Source organism: Mustela nigripes, unplaced genomic scaffold (assembly GCF_022355385.1).
Source record: "Mustela nigripes isolate SB6536 unplaced genomic scaffold, MUSNIG.SB6536 HiC_scaffold_148, whole genome shotgun sequence".
In the NCBI taxonomy this organism is placed as follows: Eukaryota; Metazoa; Chordata; class Mammalia; order Carnivora; family Mustelidae; genus Mustela; species Mustela nigripes.
In genome coordinates, this window is record NW_026739562.1 from 6,190,168 (window position 1) to 6,206,893 (window position 16,726).

At 53.7% G+C, this 16,726-nt stretch overlaps 1 protein-coding gene across 6 annotated transcripts in view; it reads left to right on the plus strand.

Moving 5' to 3' along the window:
• The first annotated feature begins 1,838 nt into the window (after positions 1-1,838).
• Positions 1,839-16,726, plus strand: part of LOC132008376 (1-aminocyclopropane-1-carboxylate synthase-like protein 1) — a 28,213-nt gene continuing 13,325 nt past the window's right edge. For 3 of the 6 annotated variants that reach the window (XR_009401622.1, XR_009401621.1, XM_059386900.1), the window contains exons 1-12: positions 1,841-2,223; positions 3,095-3,385; positions 5,692-5,751; positions 8,237-8,307; positions 9,398-9,467; positions 9,963-10,029; positions 11,976-12,073; positions 12,539-12,616; positions 13,358-13,458; positions 14,100-14,189; positions 15,658-15,703; positions 15,817-15,958. Coding sequence is in view for 3 of the 6 variants with exons in the window: in XM_059386900.1 (XP_059242883.1) it covers positions 3,095-3,385; positions 5,692-5,751; positions 8,237-8,307; positions 9,398-9,467; positions 9,963-10,029; positions 11,976-12,073; positions 12,539-12,616; positions 13,358-13,458; positions 14,100-14,189; positions 15,658-15,703; positions 15,817-15,958 (1,114 nt within the window). In the remaining 3 variants the exon portion in view is untranslated. Of the gene's footprint in view, positions 2,224-3,094; positions 3,386-5,691; positions 5,752-8,236; positions 8,308-9,397; positions 9,468-9,962; positions 10,030-11,975; positions 12,074-12,538; positions 12,617-13,357; positions 13,459-14,099; positions 14,190-15,657; positions 15,704-15,816; positions 15,959-16,726 lie in introns of all 6 variants that reach the window. The other 3 variants (XM_059386899.1, XM_059386898.1, XR_009401623.1) reach the window with 3 other exon arrangements.

Consider the following 16,726-nt stretch of genomic DNA (forward strand, 5'->3'; position numbering starts at 1 on the left):
AGATGCCTAACCGACTGAGCCACCCAGGCACCTGACTCTTAGTCTTAGTAAGTATTTTTCATATTGCCCTTTCCCAGATAAGAGTTCCTTCAATTCCTAGTTTGCTGAGTTTTTTTCCTTGAATGAGGGTTCTGTTTTTGTCATGTTCTTATCTATACCTCTAGAGAAGATAAAATTCCTTTAAGTATTAATGTAGTAGATTACACTGAACTTTTTAAATATTAAGGGAGGGTCCTATTCCTACAATAAGGTGCATATAGTCACGACGCATTCTCCTTGTATATATTGTTGATTTGTTTTTTTTTTTAAGATTTTATTTATTTATATGACAGAGATCACAAGCAGACGGAGAGGCAGGCAGAGAGGGAGATAGAGGGAAGCAGGCTCTCCGCTGAGCAGAGAACCCGATGCGGGACTCGATCCCAGGACCCCGAGATCATGACCTGAGCCGAAGGCAGTGGCTTAATCCACTGAGCCACCCAGGCACTCCTGATTTGGTTTTATATTAAGAATTTTACATCTATTTTTTTGAGTAGTGTGCTGTAACTTTCTTTTTAGTAACACATGGTTGGTTTTGCTATCAGAGTAATAATGACCTCATAAATATGTTGGCAATCTTCGTTCCTCCATTTTCTGAACGTTTGTGTCAAGTTAATTTTTTAAAAATATTTTAAAAGGTTGGTAAAATCCACTTATAAAGCCATCTATACTGGAATTTTCTTTATGGGGAGGTTTTTTTTACTCATAAACTTAATTTCTGTAGATACTGGGTGATTCACATTTCCTGTTTCTTGTGGTCAGTTTTGGCAACTTGTGTCTTTCAAGAAAATGTGTCCATTTAAGTTCAATTCCTGAGAATGTTAATGTTCCAGACTGACCCTGACCTTCCCCTATCAAAGGTGCCCTTGTCTCCAACAATCCACCCTCTCACTAGCTAACTAGGACTTACCCTTCGGAGCTCTGCCATCATTTCCTGAGTGTGGGACTTCCCATGTGGGGCCAATGCATGTCTTGGGGTTGGGGGTGGATCTCCCAGCTGCTTGCTTCCATGGCACCGGTAATCTCTTTCTTAATAGTCCTTCCATTTGTCCGTCTGCCTTCCCAATCAACTACTGGCCCACTGTTTTGCTTATCACGGTATCCCAGCACTTCGCAGAGAGCTGGCACAAGACAGACATTCGATAAGAGTACTTACCAGAATTAAATAGAATATGACTTAAATGGAGAGAACTGACTTGTTTTACAGAACATCGCACAGGGGACCAACAAAGTCATGAGAGCTGCTTAAGGTCACCATGTTCCTGGCAAGGCCACAGAGAAGACAAGCAGTGGAGTGGTTCCCAGCCATACTTGTCCTGAGGGATCCTGCTTGTTTGTTCCACTCAAGGCTCGGCGCAGGCTGGGGCCTGGGTACCCTAACTCACTGCCGATGCCCCAGGACGTGTAGGGGTCGGTGGAGGAGTTCAACAAAGGTCCCAACGAGCGAAAGGAGGAGAATTTTAAATGCCACTGTAAAAATTCTCACAGGGGAAGGATGTTTTAAGGATGCCCTCGCTTTAACCCCGAAAGGCTTCTCCATGGGTGCAAGCAGGAGTACGTTTGCCAAGTAACCTCCGAGACTCTAACTGCTTCCAAACTGGGAAACTGAGGCCCAGGAGGCAGAGGGAGGCGTCCTCTGGTGCCAGCAGAGACCCGGAACCGTGGCCTGACTCTTCCCCGCGGTGGTCTTCTCGGCTTCTGCTGTGCGCGGGCCGGGGTCGGCACCGGGAAGGATGGGGGCGGAGGCGTGGGGGGGGGGGGGCCGGACCCCCGGGGGGTCAGGGAACCCGGCAGCACGCGGGGCACGCCTGGGTGTCTGGGAAGCCGGAGGGCGGGTCCGGGCGGCGGAAGCGACCAGGGCGCCCGATTCAGCAGCGCCGGTGCTGCCTCCCCCGCGCCGCCCGGGGCTGCGATCGCGCTTTGCCCGGCAGCGGAGCGGGGCCTCCCTCGGCGCGGGCTCGGGGATCGCCCGCAGGAGTCGCCGCTTGCGTCTCGCAGTCCCCGGCCCGGCGCACACTTCCTTGTCCGCGAACCTCAGACGTGTCGTCTCGCGAGGCTCAGCCGCCCGCCGAGGCCTCGTCCCCGCCGCGCTGCGGCAGGAACCCGGACCCTGCGCTCCAGCCCGGCGTCGCTCCCGCTGCTCTGCCCGGCCGCCGGCCCGCGCCGCCGGGGGTGGGGAGCGAGGTGAGCGCCGGGAGAGCCTGGCACGTGGAGCGGGGGAAGGGGTGCTTCGGGGAACCGTGTTTACCCGCGGGGACGCCCCGGGGGTCGGGGCCGCTGGCTGTCCCCCGGCACTGGGTGTGCGGGCTTGCCTCTGGACAGACCGGGAATTCGGCGAGGAGCGATGATAACCTATTTTACCGAACTTGAGCCACGAGCCGGCATTAGTTCTAGGTAGCTCCTCCGTTCATAGCCTCCCTGCTGCCCTGCGGTTTTACACGCCTCCGCAGATGGCAAAGCTGGCTTGGAAAGCGGAGGAGCTCACAGCCGCGGGCAGGAGACCACCCTCTCCTGGCACCCGTGCTTTGCCAGGCCCTGGAGCTCTGCAGGGTGCCTGCTTTTGGGAGACCCTCAGTCATCCTCCTCTTGGCCCCGACCCTCCCTCGATCACCAAGTAATCTCGGGCCCTTTAGCCCTGTTGACAGCAATCACTGCAAGACCCCTGGGACTCTGGGCTCTATTTGCTTAAGTCAGAACATTTTCCCCCTGGGGTTTTGAAATTGAGGTCAGCAAGAATGGAAAAAGAACGCTGGCGGCTCCGCAGGCTGCAGAATGAAAAAGTCCCATAAATGTAAAACAAGGGAAAGCAGCTATATGTTACCCCATATAAAAGTAGCAAGCCTAGCCCCTGGCCCCGAAGAGATCTTTAACAGGATTTACTTGCTGAAGCCGTTGGACTTACGGTTACAACTAGTAAGGGACATAGGAAATGGTGAATATATAGACATAAGGGAAGGGGGAGCCAAGAATGGGAAGGACCGCTAGACTCCCAGTTCAGTTCTGCTGCGTTTCTGAATGCTGAATGTGGGCCCTGAATACTTTTGTCCTTTTGCAGATGTTCACTCTGCCTCAGAAGGAATCCAGGGCACCTGCCACCTGCCCGGGCCCAACCTCCATCCAGGATCTGGACAGTAACTCTGGGGATGATCTGGAAAGAGAATGCTCCAGAAAACCAGACCGGAAGCTGCCAGAGGACTGTGGAGCGAGTGGTCCCACTGCCATGTTGTCCTCGGACAGCTCCTGCTTGTCCTCGAGAGGAAGAGTCATTAAGTGGTTCTGGGACTCGGCAGAGGAGGGCTACAGGACCTACCACATGGACGAGTATGATGAGGATAAGAACCCCAGTGTGAGTGAGACCCCTGTGCCCACTGGAGCCCAAGGAAAGACTGCAGGGTGGGATGCTCGGCCTTGACCAAGAAGTTGTTCTAGATGCTGGGGTTGCAACTGTGAGCAAAAGCAAAGTTCTTGCCTTTGTGGAGTTTTTGTTCTAGAAGGGGAGGCAGATGGGGAACAGAAAAAAAAAAAAATCCCTATAATGATAATAAGTGCTATAGAGAAAATAAAGCAGAGTAAAGAGGATAGAGAATGATGAGGTGGTCTGGGGATGTTGCTGTTTTATGTAAGGTGGTCACAGAGGGCCACTTTCCTAAGGTGACAATTCGAGTGGAGACCTGAGGAAAACAAAGGATTATATTAGTTACCTGGTGCTTGTAACAAATTACCTCAGATTTCAGCAGTTTAACAAATGCATTTCATAATTTCTGGGGTTCAGGCTCTGGGTGGGTGCCACAGGCTCAGAATCATCTGTGAACCTGCATTGAAGCCATGGTTGTGGTCTCGTCTTAGGCTTGACGTGGTCGGGGGCTGGGAGAGGATTGCTTCCAGGCTTGTTGGTGTGCGTGTTGGAAGGCTCCAGTCCCTCATCACGTGGGAATCTCCACAGACTGCTATGTGACATGGCAGCTGGCTTCCCGGGGCAGGCGCTCTGAGAGAGAAGGAGACACCATGAGTACCCAGGATGGAAGCCAGGGACTTTATAACCTATTCTTGCAAGATATCCCATCTGCATATCTTGTTTGTCAGAAGTGGGTCAGTAGGTCCGACCCACACTCACGGGAAAGGGATTACACAAGGGTGTGGATACCAGGAGGTGGGGATGCTCCCTGGGAGCCATCTTGGAGGCTGCCTCTCCCAGGGAGCCCTGCAGATACCTGGGGCAGGGAATGTTCCAGGCGGAGGGAACAGCCAGTGCAAAGGCTCCAGGGTGAATCTGTGCTTGATGGGTTCAAGGGACAGCACGGGGCCACGACGGCTGGAGTGAAGCCCCTCGACTGGCAGGGGACGAGGTCAGAGAGATCAGGTGGTGGCCTGGAGATGAAGAGTGTGGGCATTATGGGACGCAGACAGGCTTCTGGTTTGGGACACAGCACAGTGGAAGGCGTTGGGAGGAGGAGCAGTATGATCTGATTTTGGCTTTCAGAAGAGGCCTGGGGCTTAGGCTGCTGTGTGGAGGTCAGGGTGAGTGTAGGCTGGCAAGAGAGGAGGGAAGCCATTGCAAGAAGGGAGACAAGAAGCTCTGGCGGCTCGACAGGGGTCTTCACCGTGGAGGTGAGATGAGGTTGGGCTGTACATTTTTTTTTTTTTTAAGATTTTATTTTGACAGAGATCACAAGTAGGCAGAGAGGCAGGCGGGGGAGGGGGGAGCAGGCTCCTCACTGAGCAGAGAGCCCGATGCGGAGCATGATCCCAGGACCCTGGGATCATGACCTGAGCCAAAGGCAGAGGCTTTAACCCACTGAGCCACCCAGGTGCCCCTGAACACGTATTTTGAAGGTAGGAGCAACAGGATTTGTGGACAGATTAGCTGTGAGCAGAGGAGCCTACTGCTCTGTTCCTCAGTGAGTAAAGGAGCCATGCCTTTTATTGGTCAGAACACTGGTTCATTCAAGCTTGGCTTCCATATCCTGCCTCCTTCCTCATTGTCCTAATACCACAGGGGTCAAGGGGTTAGAGAGCATGAGTCTCCCTGGGGACTCTATGGGCGGCTTGAGTTGTGCCTTCACCACTCTCGCTCCTATGAGTGGGTGCCTCATGGGGTGGGATCAAGGTGGTGTGTGGTTGCACACGGTCTCCCAGGGGACCATTTCTGCAGCCCCAGAGCCCTTCCTGCTCCGCATGTATCCTTGTTCCTGGTCCTCCCGGAGCACTGCTTTACTTTGTACCTTGTTTTGTACCACAAACATGTATTGGGTCCTACTAAGTGATGGTTTCTCGGGCATGCATCCCCTTCGGGGACCTTCCCATCCAGTGGGGGACACAAAGCATGTCCGTCTGTCCTTGTGACCCGGGCAGAGAGTGAGCAGTGCTCTACAGGGGGACAGACCATGAGTTTTGTGTTCCAGAAGAAGGAAAGATCCTTTCTAGTGGGGGTTCTGGGGAGGTTTCCTGGAGGAGATGGCCTTTGAACAGAGCTTTAGAAATGGGAAGATGGACCAGGTTGCTGAGAGGAGGTGAGGCTCAACAAGGCTAAGGAAGGGGGTTTGGGAGGGTGCGATCGTTCCCGCTTTGCTTTTCTGCCTCCGTGTGCATTTCAGGCCTTCCCTTTGGGACCGCTTGGCTATGCTCACTCTGCCTCCCTGTCTCTCTCTCCAGGGCATCATTAATTTGGGCACCAGTGAAAACAAACTCTGCTTTGACCTGCTCTCCAGGCGGGTAAGTCCCGTACATGTCTGGGAGCCGTCAGCAGCTCCCAGGGCCCGTCTGCTCTTGGACTTCCTGGAAGGCTTCCCTGACCAGAGTCTGCCCCTTGCCTCTGCAGCGCTGGCCTGAGAGTCCTCTCACCCTAGTTCCAGATCTGCCTCAGGGACAACTTTCTCTGTGATCTTGGGCCAGTCACTTCCCTATTCTGGTCCTGCTTTACCTCTTCCCATACTCAGTCCCTCCTGCTGGCTGGGTCCTGCTATCCCAGCAGGATGGCGGTGGTGAGGGGACACTCAGTGGGGTGTGGTCAGCATTTAACAACTGCCTCTGGGGTAGGGAGGACTCTGATTTGTAGATTTTGCCAATTCTCATAGTGTAAATACTCCCGGCGGATTTCAAGCCACGGATGTGACGTCCTTGCACACAGAGTTGGGAAAAAGGTTTGTAGTGTCCCCGCCATGCAGACGCAAAGATGGAAATAACTTCAAGAATACATATAGACATGGGGCGCCTGGGTGGCTCAGTGGGTTAAGCTGCTGCCTTCGGCTCAGGTCATGATCTCAGGGTCCTGGGATCGAGTCCCACATTGGGCTCTCTGCTCAGCGGGGAGCCTGCTTCCTCCTCTCTCTCTGCCTGCCTCTCTGTCTACTTGTGATCTCTCTCTGTCAAATAAATAAATAAAATCTTTAAAAAAAAAAAAGAATACACATAGACATGTAGTAACATAGGGACGCCTGCGTGGCTCAGTCCATTAAGCGTTTGCCCTCTGCTCAGCTCCTGATCCCAGGGTCCTAGGATACAGTCCCGCATTGGGCTCCCTGCTCAGTGGGGAGCCTGCTTCTCCCTCTGCCTGCCGCTTCTCCCTCTGCCTGCCGCTCCCCCTGCTTGTGCATATGCTCTCTCTTTCTCTGAGAAATAAATAAAATCTAAACAAAATGTAGTAACATAATCAGAAGCAGTGATATTTTAGTTACTACGTTTGTTTTTAATGTAATTTACTTATTTATACATTGGCATAATTTAATTTTTTTTAATGTTTTTTTTTTTTTTTTTTAAACACAGCATGTAAAATTCCTGGAAATGTAATAAACAGATTTCTTGAGCTGGTCCGAGCCATTTCTAGCAAACCACTGAAAATGCCTGATAGATGTGTCTCCCAGGGCCACAGACTCCAAGTTTGGGACGCACACCCCAAAGGAACTTATTTCTGAGGGTGACAAATCCAAGACCCAAGGGGAGAGGGGTGTAGGAAGGGGGCTCAAGATGCCTGTCCTATCCAGCCAGTTCCCTGCTGTACTGTCCAACAGAAGTAAAATGTGAGCCATGTATGTAATTTAAAATTTTCTATTAGATAAGTAAAAAGAAACTGGTAAATTCATCTTAGTAATTAATGTATTTTATTTACCTCCATCTATTGAAAATAGGACTGTTTCAACATGTAATCAATCTAAAAAATTAAGATATGTTACATACTGTTTTCATATCACGTTTTTCAAATCCAGTGGGTCTTAGTTCCGACCAGTCGCATTCAAGGTGCTCAAGGGGCACACGTGGCTGTGGCCTTCCCACTGGACGGTGTGGCTCTCTGGGCGGCAGGACAGACGGGAAGGGTTGGAGTCATATACAAGTGGCTGACTGCCCTTCTTCTTTTGGTCCACTCCCTAAGACTTCTGCCTTTCTTTGACATTGTGTCTGTGATGCCCTGGGACTTACTAACCCAGTGCCTGGTCAGGGTGGGGGTGGTGTAAAAAGGCCACACTTTCCAAAGCGTAAAGTTGAGCTGAGCCCATGGGAACACAATGACTCGAGTCCCTCCAGAAGTTGGAGCAAACTCCAAGGGGATGGCACCCAATTCTGGGACCCCTTCTGTCACCCCAGGGAGCAGCTGAGTAGCATAGTCTCCTATCACTGCTTCTACCAATTCACCCCTCTGGGTTATTTATGTATTTATTTATTCAAGAGATTTCTTTATTTATTTGAGAGCACACGCACATGCAAACACGGGGAGGGGCAGAGATAGAGAGGGCGAATCTCAAGCAGACTCCCAGCTGAGCAGGGAGCCCGACATGGGGCTCGAACTTACAACCCTAAGATCATGATGCAAGTGGAAATCAAGAGTCAGATGCTTAACCGACTGAGCCACCCAGGTGCCCCCACTCCTCTGGGTTTCTTAGATGGCAGTGTTGTAAAAAGAGCACTGGATTAGGAGTCCGACCTTCTTCTAGCAAGTGGCAGAGCCGAGGGTTTTGCCTCGGCTCTGCCACTTGCTAGCTCCGTGACATTGGCGGAGTCACCTCACTTTCTGGAGCCTCGGTTCCTCCTCTGCAAAACGGGCAGGAGAAGGCTGTGCCCGTGCTGCCTCTCCCCTCATTTCTCTGATGAGCAGACCAAGCCCAGGCTTTCGTGGTGGGGGCCGTGTGGATGTGGGTGGAAGTGCCGTGCTGGCGGTCACCACGAGGGTGTATGGCGCTCAACCTGCCCTTCCCTCTGTCCCCAGCTGAGTCAGAGCGACATGCTGCGGGTGGAGCCGTCCCTGCTGCAGTACCCCGACTGGAGGGGACATCTGTTGTAAGTAGCTGCCGCGGGCCGGTGGTTCCCAGCCCGGGAGGTGATCTTGCTCCCAGGGGACATAGGACATCTAGAGACACTTTTGCTTGTCCCAGCTGGGAAGGGGCTCTTCAGGCATTTACTGGGTAGTGGCCAGCCCCCACAACAAAGAATTATCCCTCCCTGGATGTGACTGTGGCAGGTGGAGAAAGCCTGCCTTGGGCCGAGGGCCATCCTGGAGGTCTGGCAATCATGGGGTTTCCTGGAGTGTTTGTGGGGTACTAGGGCCTCTGTGGGTCTCACCACAGCTTGGGAGCTCCCTCACTTGCTTCCATGGGTCTGAGGCAGGCGGAGGGCCTTTAGGCATGGAGTCCTTCTCCCTGCTCTCACAGTAGTTTTAGAGGAAGCAGGATCATCTTCGGGGGCTGCTGGTGGGGGCATTTTCCTCCTGGTCCGATGGAGCGAGTTAAATAATGCTAATTGGAGCTGGTACTTAGTGAGCACTTGCTGGGGGCGGCTGCTGTCCCAGGAGCTTCGTGGCCAAGCAGGACTGGATTCCAAAGCATTCGTTCCTAGGTAATGAGGATGGTGGGCCCTGGAGACAGCCCACTGCCTTGAGTGTGGGCTCTGCACTTACCAGCAAGTGACTTATCTCCTTCAAGCCTCAGTTTCTTTATCTGTAAAATGGGAATAATAACAGCATCTTAGGATTGTTATAAAGATTAAATGAGTAAAATTCCCCACGTAATTCCTGCATGATGGAAATGGTCCAACCATGACTCTGACGATAGTTACCATTATGATAGCATTACTGTTACTAGCTAGATCTATGTGTAGGTGGAGTGTTACTTTTCATATCCCTGAGGCCAGCAGATTAAGGGGGTCGGGTGTCCTAGAACTACAGAGAATGCAAGTGTCCGTGTGTGGGTAGTGATGGGGCAGGGGACTGGTAGGCCCTGCGACGTGGAGGCCACGCCGATCCCGCTGACTGAGTGGGAAACCAGAGAAGGGTGGTGGCAGCTGTGTGAAGATTCACCGGGGGAGCTCTGGGACAGACCGTGGGCTGGGGATCCTCTGGCAAACACTGATCATCTCTCGGTCTGATCTCTAGCCTCCGGGAGGAAGTGGCCAGATTCCTGTCTTTCTACTGCAAGAGCCCCAACCCCCTTAAACCAGACAATGTGAGTCGCCCCCTCCTCTGCTCTCCCCTGTTCTTCTACCCACCTCCCCCAATTTTGACTGGGCAAGGGTAGGGTGGGCGTGGGATCTGCCTTCCACTCGATTTGGGGCTGTTTCCAGGTAGAATTAGGAGCACCCCTGCCCTTTGTCTTCCTCATTCTAAATATTGAGGACATAATTTGGTTACAGTTTCTGCTCCAGTTTGTTCAGTGCTCCCTCCTTGCCTCCGTACCTTCAGGCAAGACTCTCTGAGTGACCCGCTCCCTCTTCTTGTTCTGTTGATCCAGAGAGGGGCCCAAAGGATAAGCAACACAGGCACTTGGCTGTCAGTCAGGAGAGGCCTTTGGCTTCCTCTGGTGGCTTTGCTGTGACCGAGCCACAGAGGGCACCAAGTTGGGACCGGGCCCCCCTTCCCTGCTAGCCTGGGTACAGCTGTAGGTCCTTGCTCCCGCCTGGATGGGTACTCATCTTTGTCAACATGGATGTGTCACCTGCAGGTGGTTGTCCTGAATGGCTGTGCCTCTCTCTTCTCTGCTCTGGCCACGGTGCTGTGTGAGGCAGGGGGTAAGTGACCCATGGCGTGCTCAGCTTTGGGGGCTGCCCTATGCCTGCAGTGCCCACAGTTGCCTGTCTTTGTGGCCTGTGTCAGAATGCCTTTGGCCATAGCCAACTATGCAGCTGCAGGGTGCTTAACAAGGGGCTTGACCGGATGTCCGGTCAAGATACCCGGATGTCCATAGTTTCAGAGGAGGTCAACATGATGCCAGGGTTTGGGGCTTGTCTCTGTGATGACCTTGGTTTTTCCTTTCATGTGCTGGCTGTCAGTGGGTCCAGAAGGAAGGGAGAAAGGGAAAGGTTGTGCCTTGCCTGTGTCTTTGTTTTATTGGGAGGGGGCAGGAGAGATACTCTTTCCCAAAGAAAGTCCCAGCGGAGCTCCCCTTGTGTCTTAGTGGCCACCACTGCTGCACAAACCCATTCTCAGAGCAGCCCCAGGCAGAGGGGATAAGTTTGGTTGACTTCAACCAAACACGGTTCCTCCCTAGGGGCTGGCAGAAGGCCCGGTTTCCTCAGACTTATTGCTGGTCATTTCTGGGAAATCTGGTGCTCTATTAGCCAGAAAATTGGAATGGCTGGTGAGTAGGCAGCCAGCAGCGTCCCTCAGGATCCACAGTGGATCTGAAAGCAGGTCCCGATCAGGGCTCCTTGTCACCAGAACAGAGGCCCCCTCACGTCAGCTTCGCTAACAGGGATTCTGGGTGATAATTACTGACCGTGTGTTATGTTGCGGGCACAGCCTAAGGCTTTACACATAGGCCTGTTTAATCCTCACTTCTCGCCTCTGAGGTGGGTTCTGTGCCGTCCCCACGTCCCAGATGAGGACATTAGGGCACAGGGGCTTACGTGATTTGTCAAATTCACATACAGAGATAGGACCCAGGATTTGAACCATAAGAAGAAGATTCATCGCAAGGATAGGATAGGCGATTTCCTACCTGTTCTCCAACAGCCAAGAACGGGGTCAGTGTCACACTGTCCACCTCTCACAGGGGTAGGCAGTTCCCTCCTCCTCCCCTCTGTATCTGCGAACCTCTCTCTGGACCTTCCTCAACTCCACCCGCTCATGACCTTTCTGCTCAGGTGTAGGTGCTCTCCTCACGGGCATCTGTGCTTCCTGGAGCAAGTCGTGAGAGAGAGCCTGTGCCGGGTTTCTGGCCAGCCAGTGCCTTGGCTCCCTCGGGTCCCTCGTTTCCCTCCGGTCCACTCCCCGTGGCTGGGCTGGGGAACATGTAGGACAAAGCTGCCCCTTCCGGAGCTGTGAGTGGGGTGTGCCGGGGGAAGGGAGGGCGGCTTGCCCACACATCCCCTTCAGAACTGGAGGGACACCTGCCTCTGCCTCAGGGTAGACCTTGGAGGTCATCAGTACTCCCCCATTCATAGCTAGAATGTTCCACACGACGTGCTTCCCCACCAGATGGCCTCAGCCTTGTGTTTGAATGTCTCCAGGGAGAGAGAACCCACTCGTCCTCAACACACTCTCTCTCTCTCTCTGGGCAGTTCTGCCTGCTGTCCCGTTTGTCCATCTGTCGAGCCCAGATCACCCCGCAGCTTCAACTCCCGGGATCCTGGTCTGTCCTTGGAGTGAGCCAGCACATGGGGTGCTTCAGAGGGGCCCTCCGAGGTTCAGTGTCCTCATCGGGAGAGGGAGGGTGACAGGAGTACTGACGTCACAGAGCTACTGTGAGGACCAAATGAGATGACACACAAATGTATGTTTAGCCCAGTTCCCAGCACGTAGTAAGTGTTCAGTAAATGTCAGCTACTGATGATCAGAGAAGAGGCTCATCTCAGTGGATCCAGGTGTTAGAGCTTGGAAGTTGAGAGTCGGAGTGTACGCCTGGGGTTCCCCAAAGACATGGAAGTCTGGGGAGGCGGAGTGGAGCCTGTGGGTGACGGGGGCCTGGGGTGATCTGGCCGGAGGATGACAGGCCCTGAACCATTCCTTCCCTCAGAAGCATTCCTGATCCCCGCACCTTACTATGGGGCCATCACACAGCACGTCTATCTCTATGGCAATGTCCGGCTGGTATGTGTCTATCTGGACAGTGAGGTAAGAGTTCTTCCTCTCCGTGAGTTTGAGGGCAGACGTGGGAGGGACCATGCCAGCGTCACGGCTGCAAGGAGTGTAGAGCCCTCTGTGGCCCACGGTGGTCCATACCTGGGTTTCCCTGGGGCTCCCCAGGTCCCGGCTCTGAGATCTGTGGGTCAGAGTAGAAGCCAAGGGCAGCCGCAAGGACACTCCATCAAAATAGTGAGGTGAGGAGGGGACAGAGCAGACCTCAGCGTGTAACTTCTTGAACCCCAATCAGAGGGTCTCTGGGGCCTCTTCCCGACTGAGAGTGCTGAGCTGTCCCTGATGTGATGGCATGGCCGACAGTGAGGGGAGGGACCCTGCCGGGGTTTTTTCAGAGACTGTTCCAAGGAGGCTAGAGATGACTGTTAGGAGAGGCCCCAGAAGCTCAGATTCGGGGGAATCACGGAACTGGGCCCGTGGCTTTTCTCCCTCTTTTTCCAGGTCACTGGGCTGGACACACGTCCATTCCAGCTCACCGTGGAGAAGCTGGAGATGGCCTTGCAGCGAGCCAATTCTGAGGTCTGGGGGTCCAATCAAACCCAAGGCTGGGAGGGGTGGGTCTGGGCAGGGCACAGGCTTCTGGTGGCTGATCTCATCCTGGGTGTGGGGTTAGCAGCCCCTGGTGGGGTTGGGGTGTCAGATGGCCCCAGGGAACCATTCTGGGGGTCGATTAGGAGCCTACCAGTGGAGGGTCTTCCCACTAGAGAAAGATTCTGAGACCAGTGGGAACTCGATGAACGCCCCTACCCCTGCTCCAACTGACTTCAGTCAGGGAGTCGAGTGTGGAGCTTAGTGGTGTGCCGTTCAGCAGTCTCCCTGGTGATCCGAGGACCTGATTCCCCTGTCGCATCCCTCTTTGAGGGGATCTTCTGAAGAAAGGCAGAAATAAGGGTTACTTCTCCCGTGGTTCCTTTCCAGTCTGTGGCCAGTACGGTCACACATGCCTCCTGTAGGAATCTGAGAGTACAAACCCCCGCCCATTGTTCTGCCAACAGAGGCAGCCTTCACTGGCATTTGGGCCTCTTGCCTCTGGGCTTTGTTCTCTGCCTCTGTTTTCTTTCCCTGGCTGACACGTTTGCACGTATGCCATCTGCTGCAGATTCGTAATTCTCTGCCCTTACCTGCTTCACGCTGGGTCCTGAACACGTTCCCATCCCAGCTCCCCCAGATCCCACCCAGCCGCGGGCCCCATTCAGTGGGAGCGTGTGGCTCTGGCCTTCGGGAGGAGCTGAGTGTTTCCTGCCCCACTGGTGCTTTCAGGGTGTGAAGGTCAAAGGTCTCATCCTCATCAACCCCCACAACCCTCTGGGCGACATCTACTCCCCAGGAGAGCTGCGGGACTACCTGGAATTTGCCAAGAGGTGAGGCACCCCACAGTCACCCACAAAAACATCCTGGCAGATCGGGCTATGGGCGTGGGCCTTGGTATGGACTCTTCTACCCTGTTCACTCTTCTGTGGGCCCCCACCCGCTTTCGCCCTTCCCCAGCACTGGGGTGGGGGGGCAGGGTTTATGGGGGTACTAGGGCTCTCTCTCTCCCTCTTTCTTTCTAGGACAACAGCTGTCCTACATTGTGCCCCCCAGGGGCCAGGGGCCCTGCTAAGCTCTTCACGTGCTGTATCTCATGCACTCCGCCCAGTCACCCTATTAGTCATCATGTGGTCATGGTCCCCAGGTTGCCGAGCCCTCGAGTGAGGAGTGGAGCCTGATTATTCGAATCTGGATCTGTCTGTACAAACCTGGTTTGCTCTCAGTTGGGCCCTTCTTTTGCGGACGTGCCCGAGGCCTTTGCCTCTCCTCTGAAGTGCTTCAGAAGCCGTCAGCTGCGTACAGAGCTTCCTGTGTGGAGCATTAGACACAGGGAAAGGTGTTTCTGGAACAAAGTTTGGCAGCCCTGGGCCCGACCATGGTCCACTGGGTTTCTGAGTCATTGCTTCCCCACCGCAGGGGACCTATTTGACCTGCAGACTAAGCCGTCTCCTCCCCGGCCCTGCCCCTTCAGGCATGAGCTGCACGTGATGGTGGATGAGGTCTACATGCTGTCCGTGTTCGAGAAGCCGGCGGCCTACCGCAGCGTCCTGAGCCTGGAAGGGTAAGGCTGCCCTGCCCACAGCCACAGGGCCGGCTCTGCCAGCCCCCGGTCCTCCGGCCCCTGGTGGCCCCGCCCACGTGACGTGACCTGTCCCAGGGCAGCTTCCTTCCATCCCCCTGATCTGATCCCACTGTCCCCAGACCCCGTGAGGAGAAGATGGGAGGGCTGGGCTACATCAGGGTTTCTGAGAGCTCCAGGGAGGGGCTGGGCCGTAGGCTTCCTGGGGGTGGAGGGGCTGCGAGGGTGGGAGCTGGCCCCCTGTGCCGTCCGCTCAGCTCCAGAGTGCCTTCAGCTGCGTCCATCCATCCACCCGCTCGCTCGCTCACTCCGCCCATCCTTCTGCAGCCCCAGCCGCGTGCCAAGCACTTCTAGCTGTTGGGGCTTTTTCACTAGATTTAGCCTGAACCAAGAATCTGGGCTGAAAGAGTTTTGGAGACTCTCAGACCAGATCACCCACAGAGTCTATACATGCGGCATTGAGAGACTCTAACTGTTCCTGGTATGTGTTCAGAACTTTGGACCCCGTGAAATCCTTTCCATTGGTTCTCTCAGCGGGTCCTCGCGAGGCTCTGCCAAATGCACGGTTGCGACTCCTGTTTGTTTATGGAGTAGGACAGTGAGGCGCAGAAAATGAACGACTTGTCACCTCCCCTGTGCCAGACCCTGCTTGGTGCTGGGATATAACAGGGACCGAGAAAGACGTAGGCCCCTCTCAAGCGGAACTTTTATTTCTAGCCAGAAAAAAACATTTTGGAGATTTCATTTAGTTGAAGTAAATGAAAGACTCCACACATGCAGGAAGGAGAGGGGGAGAGAGCCTTAAGCAGACTCATGCTGAGGGCAGAGCCCGATGTGGGGCTCAATCCCACGACTGTGAGATCATGACCTAAGCCTCAACCAAGAGTTGGATGCTCAACCGACTGAGCCAGCCAGGTGGCCCCAGAAAAAACATTTTAGTGGCGAAATACACAGTCATTTGATTGTGGCTGTGACAAGTGCTAAAAAGGAGAAGTCTGGGGAGGCATGAGGGGATCTGCTTGGGGTCCCCAGTGGGCCCAGGCTACTGGGAGTGGTCAGAGAAGGTCTGTTTGAGGAAGCAGAACTTGAGCTGAGCTCTAGATCAGGGATCAGGAAGTATTTTTGGATTAGATGTCGAATAGTTTTAGGCTTTACAGGCCTATGGTCTCTCATTCAACTCTGCCATATGGCATGAAAGCAGCTATAGACATTATGTACATGAAAAAGCACGGCTGTGTTCCAGTAAAGCTTTATTTACAAAAACAGGCTGTGGGCTGGGTTTAGCCTGCAGGCTGTATTTTGCTGACCCTGATGCTAAAGGATGTGTAGGAATTGATGATTCAAAAAGGTGAGACCAGGGCTTCACACAGACACAGAACTAAATTCATCCAAATGTGTATGAGCTTTTGTGGATCTGTTTTGCCTCTGTCCCCACCTGTATTCTCTGCAGGCTGCCTGACCCCCAGAGGACCCACGTGATGTGGGCGACCAGCAAGGTAGGTTCCTGGCTGGCCTCGGGGGTGTCACGGAAGTGGGAGGGCAGAGAGGTGGGTGGAACCAGCTTCCTTGGTGGAGGGCTGGCCACTGCCCAGGGTGCCTTTCTCTGCAGGACTTTGGGATGTCTGGGCTCCGCTTCGGCACGCTCTACACGGAAAACCGGGACGTGGCCACTGCGGTGGCTTCCCTCTGCCGCTATCATGGCCTCAGTGGTTTGGTCCAGTACCAGATGGCACAGCTGCTTTGGGACCGTGGTGACTGTCTGGGCCTGGTCATTTGAGAATGGGGGGTGGAGAGGTTATAGTCAGTTGGGAATGGATCAAGGGTGCTTCTTGCATGAGAAGAATTTGGGGTGGTGTTCGAGAACCCAGTGCCACGACTGGTTCATAGCCCACTCCGTCACTTCCTGACCATGTGGCACACTACTTCACTTCCCCAAACCTAAGTTCGTGTGATTTATCAATTCGAATAGCACCTGGTATATCATAGGCACTTGGTCAACGTGAACTCATCATTATTAGCTGTGAGCCCTTGAAAAAAGAGAAAGTAGAAGCAACAAAGGGAAAACAGTTATAATGGGAGTATCTCTGCCTACGAGGATCTCAGCTAGTGGGTCTAGATAGCAAAGGGGATCTATAATTGCCACCTTGTAGTGAGCCCTGCTAGATGTTCTCATTGCATCACCTTATTTCCCAGAATCCTAGGATGCAGACATTTCCTGCCTTTCCCCTGGTATTTTATAGATGTGGAAATGATTATACACCTGCTAGAACAGCCAAAATTTAAAACGACCCCATCACATGCTGGTGAGGACGTGGAGCAGCAACTCTCACACTGCTCGCGGATGGAAGGTGTTGTGGCCACTTTGGAAAGCCAAGTAGCTTGCTGAATTAAACCCACACTTACCACGTGGCCCAACAATCCCACTCCTAAGCTGTTTCTCCTCATGGTCGCACAAAACCCTCCGTGTGAAAATTTATAGCTGCTTTGTTCACAATCACTCCAAATGTCCTTCCGTGGGG